Consider the following 21,394-nt stretch of genomic DNA (forward strand, 5'->3'; position numbering starts at 1 on the left):
AGCGCAATGCAATGAAACCACCAGCTGGAGGTTTTTCCAAGGGGCCAATAAGTAAATAAATTTGTCTTTTGGATAAAAGAAAGTGCAATTTTCGTCTGAAAGCTGCCACCAGAATCCTTTTTCCCTAACAATATACGCCCTCTGGAATTTCCAAGTGTTTGAATCTCCCAAGTAATAAGAAAACGACCTAGTGACTTGATAAATTGAAGTGGCTCCGTACTTTTACGAGAACAAACCCCCTCGACTAAAAGGAACAAGAGTACGGTTGCGCACATTTCTATGCCTTGCTTGAAAACAAACTGAAAGCTGAAGAATTTATAATTCTAGTTTAATCAAAATGGTTCCAAAAAGTCATGCATTAATTATCATTTTCCTATTATTATTTCAAGTAACTAACTGAATCATTCATGTTTCATGTGAAATAACTCCAACATAAAGAATACATTTGATTTTAGCCGGAACTTCACAGTCTATTTCGCTTACGTATTGTACAATTTTCATTAATTACCTTTCTGCATCGTTTCTTGAGGAGAATCCTCTGTTCTTTAATTACTTCAAAAGACTCCATTATTTTTTTTTTCCCTCTCTTTTAACTGTTTCAAAATTTTACCGATCATACTTCTCATTACTTTTCAGAAAAGAAAAAAGTAAGAAGAAATCTTGTGGCAAGCCTTACAAGAAAAAGTACTAATGCAAAGGTATGAGGATAGTTTCTGTCACTGAATTTTAAATATAGATATGGATTTGTACCATCCATGCAAGTCCGGTTAAGCCATTCATTTGGGGACAGAATGTATGAAACCAAAGTTTTCATTTGATATTTACAGAACAATAGCAAGTATCCTACATCAAAATTGTAAAATGTGTACAACACTAATAGCCATAAATAACTGTATGTCGATGCCGATGTCCTACACCAAGAGAAGATGAAGCCGACAAGCGACAAGTTGATAGAGAAGTTAGCAAAGCTTTCACTAGATCCTCAGGAATGCATCCTTTAACCAACGACATGACATATTTGAAAAATGTACTATCACAAGGCAGTGTGATAGGTCCATCGGATGGAAGTCCAAATTCCTCTTCAGACATTCTTAGTAGCTCTATGAACACACTTCTGCTGGGATATTCCAGTGGAACTGTGAATCTAGTGTTATCGGTCGTGTAAACGACAAAATGACCTTTATTGGCAACAGATGACTTCTGTGTAGCGACACTTCTTGGGAAGGAAATTCTCTTCCGTTTCGTTGCAACTATTTTCTGCCACTTCCTGGCTAATTGAACGAGCCTTTTTGAGTTGATCATAATTGACCAATATGTGAAAAGTTGAACTAGAAGCTCTAGAGATGAGATTTCTTGGTAAGATGATATTGTAATGTGGTGCTGAAGCAAGGGGACTTCGGTCATATATTTATAGATGAGGAAAGACAGCGGCATGTGAATATGTTGCTGTTGGGTTGATGGGATCTATGGCCATGTGATGATCGAAACTAGGAGGTCGTTAGACTTTAGTTTCAGATAAGAATCAATTATCTTCTTCTGCCAGTTCTAAGCAAGGACAGTATTGCCCTACTCAATACTCAAAGATTCATATGATATTAAGTTAAAATCAAGTCTGTTCGCTTAATTCAGAAAATAAAACAAGCTACCCGACTTAGTAGCCGTCTCAGGCATGTTCAAAGATTAGGTGTTCTTCCAAAAGATTTGGTATAATGCATTTTTCAGAAATAGGCATCCAATCTGACTGCATGAATCATATATCTGTTTATGTCATTTTGTGACAACAAACTTTCTGGATCTAAATGTGTAAACGTGAAAGATAAAAGGTAGAAGCTTTACAGCAAAACTATGAGAAATTGTGCATAAATGGGTTAATTTCGGATGACTCCTCAAGAAATGACAATCCTTTAAAATACCCTTAAAATATTGCAAACCTCAACTAATCCCCTATTTTTGTTAAGAAGACAAAACATTTTTCATCAACTCACCTCTATTTTTCCACAGCGTAATTTAAGGATTTCAATAGTTGGGGAGTATTTAAATATTGTCATTTCCCGAGAGAGTAATTGGAAATTACCCTTCCTAAATTCGAAGACAGGTGCATGCATACAAGCAATGCAGTTTGCAGGAAAAAGCAAAACTCAAATGGAAAAAGTAAATTTGTATACGACAAAGTTAACGACAGAGTATTGTATGTTATGGCTGCCATCAGGATCTTTCTTTCCCGCCAGATACGCCTAATGGAAAGTCTAATGAAAGAAAAAAAGTAACAAGAAAACTACCCCGTGCCTAATGGTATGATACACTGAAGTAGCAATGTGCTCTAACATGAACAAACCCCTTGAATACAACTACAAGAACTGAAAACATTTAAACTTAGAGCATGAGGACTAAAAGAAACGTTACGTAGATTCCCATACCGTGCTTGAAAAAAACCTGGAGGTCAACAACTCTAGTTTATTCAAAATAGCTTTCATGCAGATATTCTTGTGGAGAATACTCTGCTTCATTAATACCAAAGTCTCCATTTAATGTAGTTTTGTACCTGAATCATTGTAAAGTTTATTGCTGACGCATGGAGAAAATTTTCAGGGGAGTATAGGATCCTTCAACTCTCATTACAGAAACATTCAAAAGCTGAAGGACTTATATTGGATAACGATCAGCTGATATTGGGGTGACTAATTGTTATTTTCAGAATAAATCTTGTACCAAGCATACAGGTCAAATAGCTAAAATTGCAAGATTAATGACTTCTGTCTTCTGTTAGTAACTCTTGGTGACTGATTAATATATAGCAAGGTGAATTTCTACCGCTGATCAAGTAAAATTATACCATTCATTCGGCACAAAAATTGTTGAACAAAAGATTTCATTTTAAATTACAGAACTCAAGACAGTATTTTACATCAAAACTGTTACATGTATGCACCAAGCTTAGAGTTGATTTCTTCAATAGCCATAAATAAGATTTTGTTGATGGCTTTGTCCTAGACAATTGGAAGATGAAGCTGAGAAATGGCATGTTGATAGAGAAGTAACCAAAGCTTTCTCTAAATCCTCAGGCATGTGATCTTTAACCAGTGACATGACATACTTTAAGAAAATACTGTCACAAGGCAGTGTGATAGGTCCATCGGATGGAAGTCCGAATTCCTCTTCAGACATTCTTAGAAGCTCTATGAAGATATTTTTGCTGAGATATTCCAGTGGCACTGCAAACCTTATTTCATCAGCAGTGTACACAACGAAATGGCCTTTATTGGCAAGCGATAATGAGTTCTCTACAGCACCAGTCCTCGGGAAGGAAATTCTCCGCCGCTTCATTGCAGCCATTTTCTGCCACTTCCTTACTAATCGATTGAGTTTCTGTGAGTTGATCATGATTTAAGAAAGGAATAATTTTTAAAAGACTTAAAATAGAAGGTCTAGCAATGAGATTCGTCCTTAAGAAGATTTGTGTGGTGGAGAAGTAATGGGAGTATAGGCATATATATATTGGTGATCAAGAAGAAAAACAGCATCATAAGCCCTTGTTTCTGTGTGTTTGGTTGATGGAATCTATGCCCATGTGATCATCGATGCAAGAAGATCATTGGACTTGTCATTGTGTTAGTTCTGATATGAATAAAATTCCCATTGTAGGCCATTGTCACTTGTTAGTTATTTGAGCAACTGTCTTCTTCTGCCAGTCTTGTGCATAGTCAGTTTGATTCTAGTTAACATCAAGTTTGTTTTGAGTAACCAAGAAATAAACTACAAGGTTAACTAACTAAACAAGGTTGTTAAAAGTCCAAATCAGTTCTTGTTAATTTTCTACAAAGAATCTTTTGAATTTTATATTCCAAGTGACTTTGTCTCGTTATCACTTTGTTAAATAACAAAGTCTGGTAGCCGTTTTCGTCATGTTCAAAGATTTCTTATCCTTCCGAAAGATTTGATATGTTGTGAGCAGCATGAATTATAACTGTCTGTCTTTTTGTGCGACCAAACCACTCTCTCTGGATCAAACTTTGTAAACTAAGAAAGATAAAAATGATACGAGAAATAAGACAACAAAAACTGTGAGAGCATCACAATCTTCCCATAACATGGAAGACCGGAGGAATTCATGCATAAACCCTGAAGAAAGGTTTACATTCATTCGATCACGGCAACATGGGAAACTCATTGATCATAAATAATTATATGAAACAGTATAAGAATGGACAATATCTTCAACCAAAATCTTCAAAAACACCATGAATCATGAACCTGAGGTGGAGCAACTGATATAAAAAAGAAAAATTTGAAAACATAGAAACAGAATTTCGAGATGTGATTCAAAACAGATGTTTCCATTACCTATAACGAAGTAAATCATCACCTACCGACACTATTTCATCGTAGGAAGTTCTCTGTAATTATCTTTAAAGGATTATCATAAGTGATTCTTTCTATCATTAAGAAGATATTTTGTAGCAAGACTATGAAATTCGAAGTTTTTCGGTGGCTGCCTCTCAAAAGTTTTCCATCATAGGCAGTGACAATGTTGCAAGAAAAATGTGTTCACTTATTCTAGCAGTAAAGTTTTTATTCCAAAAAATTACAAATATACATATGCATCTTATGTAGCAGTTGAAAACTTGAAAACAAGTAGTAGTGTTAATTGTTACCAAATCGAGGAATTTATTCAGCAGCCCTAGCAATTGCTTGGCGGCCTGATTTTCCTTAATGACTAGAATTTGACATGTGGCGGATTGTTACTGAATTGATTGCTGCTATCTCTACAAACCAAGCTACCCCTATTTCAATGATGAGATTATATAGTCGATGAAGACTGCCTCGCATGACAATCTCATGCGCCCATCACATCTTAGTTATTAATCATATATATAATTGTTAGTTATTATTATTTGTTAGTTTTGATTAATTGAATTATTTTATTGAATAAGAAATTAATTAGAGATTATAGATAAAAAGGGCATGAAGAAGTTTAATTTAGGAAGCAATGAAGATTAAATTGGAAATCAATTATTGGAACACAAGAATTAATGGATGCCATGGCCAACAAGAATTTAAAGACCAAAATCGGAAGTTAATTTCCTAAAATAATGAACGGTGGACATGCATTTAGAAAATAAAGATTCGGTTATGGCAATTGCACGTGCATGGCATTGTATTATGAAAAGCAATTTAAAGGAACCCGTGAGTTAGCATTACAAGTGGAAGGAAATTTATGGCTTATGGTGTTGATAAGTAATGGTAGCATTAATTAGGAAGCTTGATTTTAGAATTGGAAAAGGATTGGAATTAGAATCCAAATTGAATTCAGCCAATAAAGCGTATGGGATTCGGTTTTAACTTATGGTCATAGGGCATTATTATATAAGGCTAATAAATTAGGTAATTGAGGGGGAGGCGGCATTCGGTAGAGATAGGAGCAGTAGAAGCAGTCCAATTTTCCCATGGCTGACTTTATTTTGTTTGTTGCTCTCAATTTAAGTATGTTTAGCTAATTGTTTTATATTAAGGTTAAGGATGAAACTCTATTCAATGAAATAATTATTGTTTTATTTAATTAATTCCCTACATATGTTATTTAATGTTTATGGTTCTTGTTTCACATATTTAGTTGAATATAATCTTTTCATCAATTTTGTCATGTATTATTGATTGTTAGGATTAATATTTGACTAAACCTATACTGTGATTTATAAAGTTTATAAGTGATTATCTTCGATTCTATGTCTTTCATTTAATTGTTTACACAAAATGCTTTAGAAAACTTTGACTTTTTGTTATACAATATTATTTGTATGAGATACTTAGATATCATACTGTTAAGCAAAAAATGAACTTACACAAGATTAATTTTAATTTAGGCTTATTTGTTATATTCATGAGATGACATAAACTGATTTCGAGTTGTCACTCTAAAATTAGGGATTAATTGATAATTATATAATTATTAATTAAATAGTGGTGGATTCTGAAACCTTAGTAACATTTGTCTTATTGGATTCTCCTTTGATTTAATTGTTTTCTTAGTTTAATTTCTCTTAAAATTCAATTTGCAAAACTAGGTTAGGATTAATATTAATTTTAGATTTAAATTAAAAATTTCAATTTAAAGCAATATATCTATGTGAGTTTGACCTCGTTATCACTATACTATTCTATTTCCAGATTTGTGTGCTTGTGAGTATGACTACGGTCCCGGAATTCTATGACTGATTTTTAAAAAATTTCTACGTAAAAGACTGCTTGCCACCCGGACATAGCACCCTTAAAGAATTAATTAACCGATTTTAAAACTATTAAGCACCATAAATAATACTACTGAACAAGAGTGAACCCATTTTAAAAATATTAAGCACCATGAACAATACAGTAAACTGAACAAGAGTGAATCATGAATGTCAACAACAAAGAATTCAATAAAAGTCTCAAGGTTTGTCATTATTCGAAAAGACCAAGCCCTAAAGGGCAAGCCGCCTAACCATTAAGATTTCTGCAGACACAAGCATGACCAGAACAAGAATTTACTTGATAAATTAGTTTAGGTCAAAAGGTTTGACACATGTGCTTTCTTTTGTCTAGACTTCAATGCTAAGGAATTGCTCTTGTTCCGTTATAATAGTCGCATCAGGACAGAATTAAAAATGAAAGACACATCAGATTAATTAAATTATGGCAAATTTAAAAGTTTTGTGAAAATGACAACTTTCTTTAATTTGCCAGAGTGAACTCTTATAATCGTGTTATGCAAACAATTACCCTCTGCTAAGCTATTGATTTGCTTTGTCATATCAGAGATTGTTTTATGATAAAAGGGTTTATCTGCTGCATGTCTTGGATGTCCTTGAGGAAGAGTAGCAGTAGGTGCGTGGAAACTACACTATTCTTACTTCGTTTAATTCTGCTTCATTTCAAAAAGCTACAATTTACAGTGAAAACATCTTTTGAATTATCAAAAGATTGGTCGTGCATACACAATACATATATATATATATAGAGTTCACTCAGTACCCAGAAACAACTGCATGTTGGCCGGTGTATCCTTGACGGAAAGTATCAGGGAACGAGCAGCGACTGGTAGTAATGGTATTTAAGAAAGCTTTCTGTACACCTTCAGAATCGATGCCTCGTTGGATGAATGAAACTACTAAATCCATGAAAACTGCATCACACGGTAAGGTAATAGGCCCATCGCTTTTTAGTCCATACTCCTCTTCAGACAACTTCAAGAGCTCAAGGAAGATACTGCTGTTGAGATATGTCAAAGGAAGAACATAACGTCTTTGATCAGTTGTGTAGATAACAAAATGGCCTTTCTCAGCCACTGATGATGAGGACTTATTGTGACTACCCAAATGATAATCTGTGCTGTTGGTTCTTGGTAAAGAAATTCTTTCCCTCCCCATTGAAGCGATCATTTGCGACTTCCTTGCAAGTTTGATGAGCCTCTTGGAGCTGATCATGATGCCCGTATACGTATGGATATTTTACTTTGAGCAGGAAGATAGAAGTTATATGAATCTTTAAAGTATCACTACTATTTGCTTTGATCTAGAAGCAATAGAAATGGCTAGTTTAGTTATATAGGCAAAATAATTGAAGTAACTTCTCAAAAAAAAAAAAAAAAAAATTGAAGTTAAAGACAAACCCCCTACCTCGTGAGTTTCGATGCAAAACATCTAGTTAGTTATTTGCATATTGGCAACTTACAAGTCATAAAGCTGCAAATCCTTAATTTATTTAGAAAAATAGATATAAACTAAAGATAGTCGTCATATATACTTTTGAATTGTACGGGAGTTACAATTTATCGAACAAGTGCTTTCGTTATGCGGCCGTGGCTTTCGATGCAAAGCTTTTGTGCTTACTCGCATAAAAGAATATATGAATCACCCCATAGTTAGTTTAGATCTTAACTGCTCCCAAAGTTTCTGTTAAGTTGGTTAGGTAATTTAAAATTGATATTTCTCAATGAAAACAAAAGAGGTACGTAGTTTAGCTCAGCCCTCTCATAATTGGATGTAGTTACCTTTGAATCTTCTTGTCCCTTCTAACAGTTATGTGCTTCATCATAGTGAATTCTTTTATTTTATCAAGAACAATGAACTGACACCTATTTAACAATGACAAATACAAATAAGTACGAATAGGATGGCTACGATGTCTGAATTTTGGAATTTCTAATTTCCTTAAAACTTTTTTAGAGAAATCGGTTATAATGGGAACTAGCTCATAGAAAAATAATGTGTATATAATGATAATAATAATAATTATTATTATTATATTAATTCATAGATTAGCCAGAGATAAGCGTACAGGATGTATCACTCATGAAGGAGTTGAGTTTAATATCATTGGAAGTTTATGAACCTATATAACTTAGGTTACGTTTGGGGTAGTTGTGCTGCCACGGCGCAGCTGTTCAAACACAAGTTTACACTTTAAAGTTAACTCATAGGTTGAAGCGGTACAATTTATTACTTGCTTGTTATGATTTCTTGTTATTCTTTAGTTTTCATTTCTTTATAAGTTGAATATTTCTTGAATTTGATTAGTTATTCAGTTGACTCCATCTAACAAAAGAGCAATGACAAGCATCTCAACATCTAAATTCTAGTTAAAGTCTTAATTGATGTGGCATCCATCCATTGGATGATGAATAATAATTTTACAAGTTATGAAATTCATCATTTAATAAATGAGTGACACGTGACATTAGAACTCAAGGTAGAACTAAAATGTTAGGAATATATTCTACCATTACTGCTAAAAAAAAGTTGAGTTTTAAGCAGCCTCAAAAATCCTTAAAACGCCCATTTAACAATTACAACTTTGTTAAGTAGTGAAATTATAGAATATATAAGACAATAGAGGAGTCGCTTTTCCGCACCTTATTTCAGATCCGAATAATTATTTTGATTTGTAGAACATAGAAAAGCAGCAGAGTGTAAGTTTCTAACTTAAGAAAACTTATGGGCGATTAAACAGCTTAAAACTATGAAATAATTGGAGAGCTATATGCATGTGGACTTGCAGAAGAATCAAGCAAAATATGATTGGATACCAACGGTACTAGATTCATATTTTTTATACTAAAGTACAAAAGTGATGGTAATTCTAACGCCGGCTTTCCTAATTATGGAATTTTTATAAGGAAATCATGAATGATATTATTGATAATGAGAATAAGAATGAGTATATCCCTAATTATAATTCATAGAATATTTTTTGGAAAACATTTATTCCTTTTAAAATTATTAGGTTTTTTCAATGGCTCCTATAAATTAACATTTTTTGTACCCTTTTCACAACCATAAATTCACAAACGGCATTTTTCTTTCTCTTAGCCGCTCATCACTCTTTGCTCATACCCTAGAATTCGAATTTTTGTTTCAATGGTTGGTAAGTGACTTACTTACCCTACGCTCTGTTAGATCTCCTATCTTTGTGTTCTATTAAGAGTTTTATTTTGTTTGATTTTAAAATATTACAGACTTTTATGCATGATTAATGATGTGTTCATTAGTTTATTATTGAGTCTTTTAGTTAATCCTTGATGTAATAAACATGTACTCTCTATAATTTTTCGACAACATGGATATCTCATTATAAAACATATATTTTAAAAATTATTTTTTTTAGAAGAATCTTATATTTCTGTAAACTAGACATATAGGCTTGTTGAATAAGTTTATAATTTATAATATTTGACCTTGTTTCTTATTTTATATGAACTTTCAGAATAGACATTGTTGCACAAAAAAATTGTGATTTTAGTAAAAAGACCAAATTTACAAAATTATTTAGAATGTCAAATAAACTCATAACATTATGAAACTTTAAACAGAGATTATTATATGTGTCTAGTATTCTCAATTTTAGTTTCATAAATTTCTAGCCAATATCTAATTTTATAAAAATCTCAAAAACATATATTGTGTATTTAAGACACTATGAGATAGTTTTGAACTTGTCAAGAAACAAATAGTTTTAAAAATATTTTTGGTATTGAATCACCTTGAAAATTTTATAGGAGATATCATGAATGTCTAGAATAATTCTATATAATATTATATCATTTTGAATATTGGATTAAGAATTAAAATTCAGAAAATTAGACTCGTATGGGTATGAGTTAGAAAATCAGGATCTTGTGATAAGTTGTTAGTACTTAATACCATGATTGTTTTGATATGATTATAAGTACATATTCTTTACATTTATTTAAAGATCAATTGATTTTCATAATAAAATTAATTTATGTGAATATTTTTAAATTTAAAAATTATTCTATTTCTAAGGTTTTAGCAAAATAGTCTAAACGCATTTAGATGTCCAAATTATTTTGCTAAATGATTCTCTTTCATGAAATGATCTATGATATATTATAACAAAAATTTATTTGCAAGCCAAAATTATTGTGATGATATTTTATGAATATGATATAAATTTTCTATTCACATATGCAATTAAGGTAATTTATGGTAAGTTGTAAAGGGCTACGTCTTGAAATTGTGTGGGGCCACCTCTTAAAGGCCAATGTGTCACGAAGTGGCACATACATTACAAAGTGTCATGTGCAGATTGTTATACAATTAAAAGATAAATTTAGATGTTTTACCTCACTGTCCATGGTTATTTTGATTTTGATTATATAGTACGATATAAATATTCTAGAACAATAGTAGGTTTTTATTCTAAGTGTGCACATGATATTCTAATGGTGATTTTGCTTCTGTCCAGTCATCAGGAGTATAAGTGATATAATATGACATGAGCTAACCTTTTGTTTTTTGTGTATATATATTATAGATTTGTTTTCATGATTAATTATACTTTTGATATTTTGAATCACTTATGAATTTATGTTTTTTAGTTATAATATGTCATGTTGTAAAACTTATGTGATACTTTCCGTACTCGATAAATGTGATGTGTTGGAATAATTTTACTTACCAAGTTAACTACTCACATTTTGTCGTTATTTTTTGCATATTGAGTAACTTGTTGAGAGGTGTACTTATTTTTAGAACTAACATTTTATTTGCTTTTGCTAGTTGAATAAGAGAATGATGAACTTTTGTTTCCTTTAAGTTTGTTTATCTTCTTAAAATTGCAAGTGGAGACTTTTAAGGTTTTTGTTATATTTATGACTTTGGAAGAAAATATTTAGTGTTGGATTTGTGGATTTGTAGATTTTTTTTGAAAAAAAAAATTAAGATATTTCAGTTTAAGAGTTTTGTGTAAGAATTATAATTTGTAAGTAACCTCATTTACCCGCATATATTAGATTTGGGATGTTATAGTAAATGTGCAAATAATGGCAAATGCAAGCCATTATTACAATAATAGCTTACATTTGAGAGAGAGAAAAAAAAATTGAGAGGAAAAATAAATATGCTGATTTAAAAGATGTATTTCATGAAGTTATAACTATCAATTTCTTTGAATAAAGTCACTACATAAATTGGTTATGTATCCTCTCCAAGCCAATCTACTAGTTATAGTGCATCAAGGTCCATATGTTTTTCAAAAATGTATGGCACGTGGATGTTTAGCGCGTGGATGTAATTGCAACTACTGAAATTTAGGAAGAAGAAAGTGCGAAGGCTATTTTTGTAATTATGGTGGGTGTTTGTCGAAATATTTTAAGGATGAAGCTATTTGAGCCCACTAGAAAACTCATTAGACCCATCTTTTAATGAAGATTTTTATTACTAATTTATCCCCAATGCAAATTATAATTATAAACAAGGTAATACGGTTAAAAAAAAAATTCTCCCATCTCCTCTGCATTGACCTCTCACTTTGGTCAATGGGGATTCAAACAATTGGAATTACAAAGCGTGAATTTATCAATTTAAGGGATGTCCTTTACCAAGGAAAGAAGGACAATGCAAGAGGAACAAAAGTTATTTGCCCGATTTGCCTTTGATTCTTAGTTTAAACGTGAAGCAATTTGATTTGATTTTTATTTCATCTTTAATGTTAATAGAATAAAGATTGAAGTCGTATTTGACCAAGCAAAATTGGCCGGAAAAGACCTTCCTAGCCCACTTTCATGGGATTTCAGAAGTGAATTCCCAGTTTTTGGTCAAGAATTTTGTATACAGAAAGAAAAATAGTTGGTGGGGTAGAGATTTTTTTATTTACTGTGGTTTACCTAATCTTAGATTTATAAAAATACATGCAAAATTTTATGGAAAAGAAAATTAGTAAAGTGAGAGTGAAAACTTCACATATGGATATGCTGAAGACAAATCCAAAAACAATTAGAGATGAGAGAAAAGGTTGAAGAAATCATCAATAAAAAATTGTATAAATTATGATAAATTAACTGATAAGGGTATGATAGGCATTAAGATGGGTCTACAGAAAAAAAAAACAAAATTTGATGATAGATCTATTAAGAAAATGGATTTAAGAAGTATTTTGGTGGGTTCAAATAACTCTACTCATATTTTAATTGGTCATATTTATAAATGGAGTTTATTTAATGGTGACGTGTTCGCAGGATATTAGTAGCGTACTAGCGTGCTAGGAGATCGAAAAGGAAAGAGGAAAAAAACCTGTATTGGGTCTCAGTCATGCTTGGATTTCCCCGACATTTGATCCGCTTGTTAAAATGGGCTGGCCCAATAATTGGACATAGAGAACTAACTCTGCATGCCACTCATGACATCAGTCTTTAACACAAAATAAAATGAGTTGGACTATTAGCACCCCTCTAAAATCTTTTTAAAACCACTATTTTATTACAATTACATTTAAAGATAAATACTCTAATATATTTCACGTTTATTTTATCTCACTTTAAATTTTTATATTTTCTCTCTTAAAAAAAAATTCTTGTATTTTCTCTACTATCAAACTCACATATGTAATTTTTTTTCTCAAATTCTCTATAAATTTTTCTTTAATTACTAAGATAATCTACTAATAATAAACAATACACATTCTAACAAAATTATTTATCTTTTTTTAAGGCTCATAATAAAATTTTTTCCATCATAATCTTATAGGTATTTTATTTAATTAATTAATTTTTATTAAGAAGTTAATCGCCCATAAAAATTTATTTGTGAAGAGTGAAAAAATAATAGAAAATTAAAAAATTCATAAATTAAATATATTTATTTAGAAATAAAGATATTTTTGGCATTAAGCCTAACATTATTAAAAAATGAACTTCAAAAGAATTTTGAAGGGTGCCAATAGTACAACTCAAATAAAATTTGTGGTCGTGCATAAACTGTTGATCAACGCATATAAAAGCAAATTTGAAGTGAAGAGGATAATGAGTTTAAACTTTGAACCATGGGAGGTCCGCTGCTGCCACACTCTCTGCACTCCATCCATGGCGGGAAATCTTTCCTCATCTCTTTGCCTTATTCTTCATCAAAATCAACATTTTTATTTCACAAACCAGCCATCCCTATCCAAAAAATTTACGGTACTGCCATCTCAACTGGTAAGTTTGTTTTAGGCAAGGTCGTGAACTTCCAATCGTAGTTTCATTCATTTGAAGCAACCCCATTTCGTTTTGATAGTGAATTTCTTAGTGCCTTTTACGTCTCTGTAGCTTCATTGTAAATATCTCATGTCACCTTCTCTTTGTTGGGATTTTTTTTTAATTTTATTTTTTGAAAAGAGAATAAGAAACTGGGCTGTGAAAGTTTCAAAGTTGGAGCTTTTGGAAAACTAACGAACATTGAAGTGCAACTGAATTCTTTATTAACAACCCCGTCTGGGTTCTTTAATGAATTGGTTGGTTCTTGAGTAAAGGTCTCTCCCTCAGAGTGTTTTTGGTAGATTAAAGAATTTCAAAATGTATTGTTAACGGACCCAGTTTGGTTTTTGCACTGAATTGCTTTGCTTCTTATTGCTCTGTAGCTCTACAAGGTTAAGTATGTATGGAGTTATTTGTTGGTTTGGTTCTGAAATGGTACAAATTTAAACTTTTGTAGCTTTCTAGGCAAATGAACTGACTTTGAACTGCAATTAGACTGGTTGGAACAATCCGGTTTAGTTTCAGTGATTAGGTACTTTTGGTAGCTATTGATTAATAAGATCAGGTGATGTAGAACCAGTTGACTGTGTTGACTGAGTTCTTGACGCTGGAGTCCGATATGGGCCAACAATAGCTTGTTTCGAAGCTTTCGATGAGATCGATTAAACTCGCTGCCTACTTGGCTCTGATGTTCGTCACATTCCCCCCCCCCCCCCCCACCCCCCAAATTCCATTGTTTAGGGGCTGAAATTTCAGTTTTCAGTTATTTTCAATTTTTAGGAAACTTTAGATATTTCTATAAACTCAAGGATTAGTACATCAGGTTTTGACTGTATTTTTTATTGTTTTTCTTTCTCCCTCTCTAACCTGAGTGTTTCTTTTGTATTCACTGAATTTCAATTTCGCTACTGAGTCATATCATTTTTCTTTTTCCCTCTCTAAACTGAGTGTTTCTTTTGTATTCACTAAATTTCAATTTGGCTCCTGAGTCATATACTTGTTACTTGCTGATATTAGTAGACTTAATGGTTTCTATTATTTATTACTACTCTTAGTTTTATTTCTTGCTATTATTACTTATAACCACGTATTGTTATTTGTTTTATTATGAAAATTCTTGTACTTTTTATCTATTTTGTTTATCTGCTATTCATTATCAAGCATGATGCCAAATTTATTCAATGTAGTGTGATGCATTAGTTCTAAATGTTGGTCTTTGGTGATTTTGCAGGCTTTATTACAAGGACAATGGCCCATTATTATCCAAGTATCTTGCCATGTGGCCATTTTCTTTTCAAAGGAGCAACAGGTGTGCCGTCAGCTAGAAGTACATCAGGTTGCTTTATTTAATATAAAACTTGTCAGAGGAGTTTTATTAGTTGTTCTTCGCCTTCTATCTACAAAAGATATTGTATTTATCATGTTGCTTTTCAGCGTCAGTACAGCCATTGACTGAAGAAGTGGAGGATAAGTCACAGGATTTCCCTTCAAGTGGGGATTCCATACGTAAGCGATTCCTTGATTTCTATGCTTCTCGAGGCCACAAGGTTCTTCCAAGTGCTTCACTTGTGCCAGAAGATCCTACAGTTCTACTGACAATCGCAGGAATGCTTCAATTTAAGCCTATATTCCTTGGAAAGGTAATATGTCATTACTGCGTTTAGTCATCTATTTCTTCAATGAGCATCATGTTTTCATAATTTTGTGAACTGCATAAGTCATTCTGGTTGTATTAGTGAAAAAATTGAGCCTCCTCAATAGAGTTCAAAAATCCATTTTCAGGTTCCCAGACAAGTTCCTCGTGCTGCAACTTCACAAAGGTGCATTCGTACAAATGATGTGGAGAATGTAGGCCGAACATCGCGACATCACACATTCTTTGAAATGCTGGGAAACTTCAGTTTTGGAGATTACTTCAAAAAAGAAGCAATCCAGTGGGCATGGGAGCTTTCAACAGTAGAGTATGCTTCAATTTTATATTTTATGAGTTATTTAATTGTTATGATGATGTTTCATGGTTGAGTAGTTAATTCTTTCTTCTTCTTCTTTTTTCCCCAGAAAAAAATGATAATTTATTTGCATACTGCTTTGGTTACAGATTTGGACTACCAGCCAACAGATTGTGGATTAGTGTATATGAAGATGATGATGAAGCTTTTGAAATATGGAATAAGGAGGTAAACCAAGGATTTTTTTATTTTGCTTATCTTTAGATTTGTTATATTTTTTATTCTCTTGACTTGTGCAATTTCCTTCTGTCTTCTCCGTATTTTTGTCTATCTACATCTTGTTATTTCCAAAAGCTTCCAAAAGCTTTGCCTTGTGGGAATTAAACAATGATGGTATTGTTGTTTTTTCCTGTTTGTGTCCCATTTTTGTAGTTCTGGATCCAGTTCCCTTGGTTCTTATGGACTGATTTACATCTTTTCTTTATATATAGTTTTAGGGGCATCCTTTTTTGCTCACTGTATAACACGTGATTTCTTAACCTCTAAGTTCTAGAACCAGCCCTGAAAACTTGAGGTTCTTTCTTTTTCTGTCAACTCTAGCGAATATATTTAGCACTTATCTATAAGTGATTTGACGAGACAAGTTTGCATCAGGTTGGTGTTCCTGTTGAGCATATAAAGAGGATGGGTGCAGACGATAACTTTTGGAACAGTGGAGCTACAGGTCCCTGTGGTCCATGCTCTGAAATTTATTACGACTTCCACCCTGATAGGGGATGTTCGGATGTGGTATGTCTTGATGAATCCAAGTAACTTCAGTCAATGCGTTCAAATGTGATATTTCCTGAGGAATGAGAGGGGATTATGATTTATGAATTCTTTTTCATACCATTGATTTTCCTTTTATTTGGAACTATTATTTTACAGGATCTTGGAGATGATACTAGGTTTATAGAGTTCTACAATCTTGTCTTCATGCAATATAATAAAAAGGATGACGGATCACTCGAACCCTTAAAACAGAAGAATATAGATACTGGTCTTGGCCTGGAGCGTATCGCCCGCATCCTTCAGAAGGTATTCAATTAGTCATAACTCTTTCCTGTCCTTATTGTTAAGTAGACTCTTTCTTTTAATGTCAACACCAAATTGATGAGCAACAATTCTGTTTTATTCCAACACATGCATTGCTAATGTGCTTCAGAAACTTTTGTTTAAGTCATACTTTTCCATTGCAGGTTCCAAACAATTATGAAACTGACTTGATATTTCCTATTATCAAGAAGGCCTCAGAATTGGCAAATGTCTCATATGCGCAGTCCAATGATCGTACAAACTTGAATCTAAAAGTATGTTTTCATTTACATTTTGAATGAATATGAGCTGAATTTGATTTCACAAATAGTCTTTCCCTTCATGAAAAATGGCACCATTCATGTCCATTTATCTTCTTATAGATTATAGGAGATCATTTGCGTGCAATTGTCTATCTCTTATCAGATGGGGTTTTCCCATCAAACATTGGTAGAGGTTATGTGGTTCGGAGGCTAATCAGGAGGGCTGTTCGTACCGGCAGGTTGCTTGGTATAAAAGGGGATGGTAGGGGTAACCTTGAAGGAGCATTTTTACCTTCAATTGCTGAAAAAGCAATAGAATTGAGCACCCACATTGATTCAGATGTAAAAGCTAGAGAACAACGCATTCTTGAAGAGTTGAAAAGAGAAGAGCTTCGTTTTGTGCAGACACTGGAGAGAGGAGAAAAGTTACTTGACCAAATGCTAGCAGATGCACTGTCAAGAACTCGTGAAAGTGGATCTGTTCCTCGTCTCTCCGGCCAAGATGCATTTCTTTTGTACGACACTTTTGGATTTCCAGTGGAGATAACAAAAGAAGTGGCAGAAGAACATGGCGTTAGTGTGGATATGAAAGGTTTTGATATTGAGATGGAAAACCAAAGGCGTCAATCCCAGGCTGCACATAACGCTGTTAAACTTTCAGTTGATGATAGTGCAGATCTGGCAGAAAAAATTCCGGACACTGAATTTTTAGGATATGACACTCTTTCTGCCAAAGCAATTGTGGAGAGCCTCTTGGTCAATGGAAAACCAGTTATAAAAGTTTCCAAGGGAAGTGATGTGGAAGTTTTGCTAAACAGGACACCATTTTATGCTGAATCTGGTGGTCAGATTGGGGATTATGGTTTTCTATATGTTACTCAAGGTACAAATCAACAGACAGCTGTTGTGGAAGTGAAAGATGTGAAAAAATCACTAGGTAGTGTCTTTGTTCATAAGGGCACTATTAGAGAGGGAGTTCTGGAGGTTGGCAGAGAAGTGGAAGCCATAGTAGACCCAAAACTGAGGCAGCGGGCTAAGGTACTCATTAACTGTGGTTTACATTTTCCTTCTAATTGATTCAGAATTCTATGGTTCATTTGTGATATGACGGTATAGCTGAACCGAATCAAATTTTGGTATTTTGCAGGTTCATCATACTGCTACTCATTTGTTACAAGCTGCACTCAAGAAAGTCATTGGACAGGAAACATCACAAGCTGGTTCATTGGTGGCTTTCGATCGTCTCAGGTTTGATTTCAACTTCCACCGACCACTCCTTGATACGGAGCTTGAGGAAATTGAGAGATTAATCAATGGATGGATTGGGGATGCAAACCTCCTTCAAACGAAAGTAATGGCTTTGGATGATGCAAAAAGAGCTGGAGCTATTGCAATGTTTGGAGAAAAATATGGAGAACAGGTTAAAATTTCTTCTAAAATGTAATAACATCTGAAAAATCTTCAATGTACATGTGTTACTCTTAATCCTCCTTAAATACATAGTAAAAATGAACTCTTAGTTTTTACTTCACAAGTTTCTGAATTAGTAATGAAATTTAATGTTGGATATTGCTATTTCCTGCCACGGTTTCTATGTCATTATGTGAATCGCCTCTGGAAGATTTAGCACTTGAATTTCTCCATATTTCTATATTGGAGAGAGAAAAAAAAATTATAGATTGGAGGATTTAGAAATATTTTGAGACTTTTTTGTATTAATTCTTGGAATAAATGGAGGAAATTGTTTAATCTTTATAGATTTGTTTTATGAACATTCAGTTGGGCTTGGCCATGCCCATGGAAACAGCTGATGAGGATTTCAATTTCCTGTTGTATTGTAGGTACGTGTTGTGGAGGTTCCTGGTGTGTCTATGGAACTTTGTGGTGGAACCCATGTAAACAATACTGCTGAAATCCGAGCCTTCAAAATCATTTCTGAGCAGGGTATTGCATCTGGAATAAGGCGTATAGAAGCTGTGGCTGGTGAAGCTTTCATTGAATACATCAATGCAAGGGATTCTTATATGAAACATTTGTGTTCCACCCTCAAAGTACGCTTACTTCACATAAAAATTGCCCAACCCTCTCCAGTTTGATGCATTCTAACATAACTCTAGAAAGCACCATTCAATTTGCTTCTTACTGCACATATTAGCTAGTACTTAAATTGCTATATTCTTTCATGTTGAATAACTTCATATGTGCGATTTGTGGCAGTGACTTGTAGTTGAAGTACTCCATATTCATTTCCCTTTCCTTTTCGGCCTACAGCATGGGTGTGCTTAATCCTTTCATTATAACAGGAAAATAACTTGACCTGACTAGGAAGCCTTGATTTCCAAATACAATCAGTGCTTTCTTTCCATTCAATGATTGTATTATATGTTCAGGTTGCTGCAAAATATATGGTCCTCTAGGAGAATTTACGAATAGCACTTTTGCTCATAAACACATGAGGTGTATGTATATATTGTCGAATAGCAGTCTTAATTTTGAGAACAGAATCACTGATGACACAAAATGTGTTAGTACAAGCACTGTCATCATTAATCTCTTAGAATCTTTTAAGTTATTTGATTGCATTCAGGCTTTTCTTGCACCAGCCTCCTTTTATTTTGTTTGTGGGGGAGGGGGGGGGGGGGGGGGGGGCTTAAAATTTCTCCTTTTAAATGGCTCAGAAATTCTCATTGTCATTTAATTTTATCTTGTGAAAGGTGAAAGATGAAGAAGTAACAACCCGGGTGGAAGGTCTGTTGGAGGATTTGCGAACAGCAAGAAATGAAGTAGCCAATTTGCGTGCAAAAGCAGCTGTGTACAAAGCATCAACTATTTCAAGCAAGGCATTCACAGTGGGGACTTCAAACGAGATCAGGTAATTGTAACCATAGAATGTTCATCTAACACTCACAAAGTTGAATAACACTACGACTAAATTCATCTAACTATACTATTTTCCGATGGCAACATTGACCTAAAATATAAGAAATAAATGTACAAAAGAGAAAGATAGGGAGAAGAGAATCAAGAAATCTTGCAGTGCTGTGGAAACATTACTTGCATCACTAGTAGTCTTTACTGACACTGATATATTGGTTATATGAGTTCTAAAATACTGCGTGCATAAAATATTTCTTGGTCTTCATTTTTAAGTTAAATTGGTGAACGTAATAAATAATTCCACCATGTAATGGAAGAAACAAAGATTATCATCTTTTTGAAATATTCTAATTTCAGGGTACTAGTTGAGTCCATGGACGATATGGATGCCGATTCATTAAAAAGTGCAGCTGAATATCTGGTGGATACACTTCAAGATCCCGCAGCTGTAGTTTTGGGCTCATGTCCAGATGAAGGGAAAGTAAGTTTGATTGCTGCCTTCTCTCAAGGAATCGTTGATCTCGGTATTCAGGCAGGGAAATTTATAGGCCCCATAGCAAAGTTGTGTGGTGGAGGAGGTGGTGGCAGGCCTAATTTTGCTCAAGCAGGTGGAAGGAAGCCTGAGAATCTGTCGATTGCCCTTGAAAAAGCTCGAGCGGATCTAGTCTCTGTTTTATCCGAAAAGGCAAGCTGAAACTCAACAAGTCTCATTAGTGTACATCAAGAAATTACATAGACAATTCTTCTTAAGGCTCCAAAGCAATGTAATGTGACATCTCATTGAATAGATGAATTCTGGCAATGGGGGCAATAGGAAGCATTGCTTGAGTCTCATTCATGGTACATTCAATGCCAATCTACCATTCTGTAAAAGCTTTTAGCCTTTAGATTCTTGTGAAAGTTGATGTAGAAAGAAAATAGTTCACAAAAACAGAATTATTGTCATACACTAGAGAAATATTTTGATACTTCCAACTTCTTATATTTTGATGGTCTATGTACCATACTATTAGACAGCAAAAGTGTACACTGGCAAATCAATTATTCATAAAGTATATTTTTAAAAATAATATTAAATTTATAATAAAAAATTATAAATTTTGACAATTTTTAATCCGCATGTGCCAAGTTGTTAAATTCTGATTCCTCCATGTGGGTTTTTGATTGTGTTCCGAATGCTGTTTTCTCCATTCCAAACTGGATTTAGCAAGATAAAATAATATTGATTTGAACTCGTCCCATTGAAGTATTGAACAACAATTATATAAACGATTAAGCGAAGCGTCAATTTAGTAATTAGTAATGTTAATTATTATGATTTGGATTCTGAATTGATTTATGTTTAATTTTTTATAATTTTTTACCACATACATATGCGCAACAATATATAATTAATTAAGATTTAATTAATTTTATATTTTTATTTAATAATTAACTATTATTTTTAAAAAAATATAATAAAAACAATTATATATGATAATGTCGTATGGACAGATGGCATCTAGATGCAATATATTATATTAAAATAGAGCGTCGGGGCACGAGGGATTTGCACACAGTATGCCCGACGAAGTTACGTAGCTTTCACTATATATATATATATAGAAAAGAGAATTATAATACTAAAATATATTTCTTTAAATAAAATAAAATTAATCTAAACTATCAATTATTTTTGATTTGACGGAAACACCTGATCTTAGATGAAGGCAATGTAAAAATGA

At 33.2% G+C, this 21,394-nt stretch overlaps 4 protein-coding genes across 5 annotated transcripts; 1 reads left to right on the forward strand and 3 right to left on the reverse strand.

The window, feature by feature from the left end:
- Window positions 1-873: 873 nt before the first annotated feature.
- On the reverse strand, window positions 874-1,302 carry LOC107178048 (auxin-responsive protein SAUR68-like). The gene has a single exon (XM_015532767.2). The coding sequence runs from the start codon at window positions 1,300-1,302 to the stop codon at window positions 874-876; it is 429 nt and encodes a 142-aa protein (XP_015388253.2).
- Window positions 1,303-2,949: 1,647 nt separating this feature from the next.
- Window positions 2,950-3,333, reverse strand: LOC102610724 (auxin-responsive protein SAUR63-like). The gene has a single exon (XM_006486786.2). It carries the CDS (start codon window positions 3,331-3,333, stop codon window positions 2,950-2,952), a length of 384 nt encoding a protein of 127 aa, XP_006486849.2.
- A 3,668-nt stretch (window positions 3,334-7,001) lies between these two features.
- LOC107178049 (auxin-responsive protein SAUR68-like) lies at window positions 7,002-7,460 on the reverse strand. The gene has a single exon (XM_015532768.2). It carries the CDS (start codon window positions 7,458-7,460, stop codon window positions 7,002-7,004), a length of 459 nt encoding a protein of 152 aa, XP_015388254.2.
- Window positions 7,461-13,259: 5,799 nt separating this feature from the next.
- LOC102609229 (alanine--tRNA ligase, chloroplastic/mitochondrial) lies at window positions 13,260-20,654 on the forward strand. Of its 2 annotated transcripts, none has more exons than XM_006486604.4 (13): window positions 13,260-13,468; window positions 14,739-14,816; window positions 14,942-15,147; window positions 15,290-15,468; window positions 15,606-15,684; window positions 16,111-16,245; window positions 16,384-16,533; window positions 16,695-16,805; window positions 16,914-17,831; window positions 17,941-18,213; window positions 18,635-18,844; window positions 19,508-19,665; window positions 20,028-20,654. In XM_006486604.4, the coding sequence occupies exons 1-13, from the start codon at window positions 13,315-13,317 to the stop codon at window positions 20,362-20,364; spliced, it is 2,988 nt and encodes a 995-aa protein (XP_006486667.2). In that variant the 5' UTR covers window positions 13,260-13,314; the 3' UTR covers window positions 20,365-20,654. The 2 variants fall into 2 exon arrangements, with proteins under 2 accessions (XP_006486667.2, XP_006486666.2); XM_006486603.4 differs by having other exon boundaries at window positions 13,261-13,468; window positions 14,739-14,843.
- The last annotated feature ends 740 nt before the right edge of the window (window positions 20,655-21,394 follow it).

Source organism: Citrus sinensis, chromosome 8 (genome assembly GCF_022201045.2).
Source record: "Citrus sinensis cultivar Valencia sweet orange chromosome 8, DVS_A1.0, whole genome shotgun sequence".
Classification (NCBI taxonomy): Eukaryota; Viridiplantae; Streptophyta; class Magnoliopsida; order Sapindales; family Rutaceae; genus Citrus; species Citrus sinensis.

Bases quoted from the DNA above. Each gene is read 5' to 3' on its own strand.
- LOC107178048 (XM_015532767.2), bottom strand. From the start codon at position 1,302: ATGATCAACTCAAAAAGGCTCGTTCAATTAGCCAGGAAGTGGCAGAAA.
- LOC102610724 (XM_006486786.2), bottom strand. From the start codon at position 3,333: ATGGCTGCAATGAAGCGGCGGAGAATTTCCTTCCCGAGGACTGGTGCT.
- LOC107178049 (XM_015532768.2), bottom strand. From the start codon at position 7,460: ATGATCAGCTCCAAGAGGCTCATCAAACTTGCAAGGAAGTCGCAAATG.
- LOC102609229 (XM_006486603.4), top strand. From the start codon at position 13,315: ATGGGAGGTCCGCTGCTGCCACACTCTCTGCACTCCATCCATGGCGGG. The intron at 13,469-14,738 runs GTAAGTTTGTTT...GTGATTTTGCAG, and splicing joins CGGTACTGCCATCTCAACTG to GCTTTATTACAAGGACAATG. The intron at 15,148-15,289 runs GTAATATGTCAT...ATCCATTTTCAG, and splicing joins AGCCTATATTCCTTGGAAAG to GTTCCCAGACAAGTTCCTCG.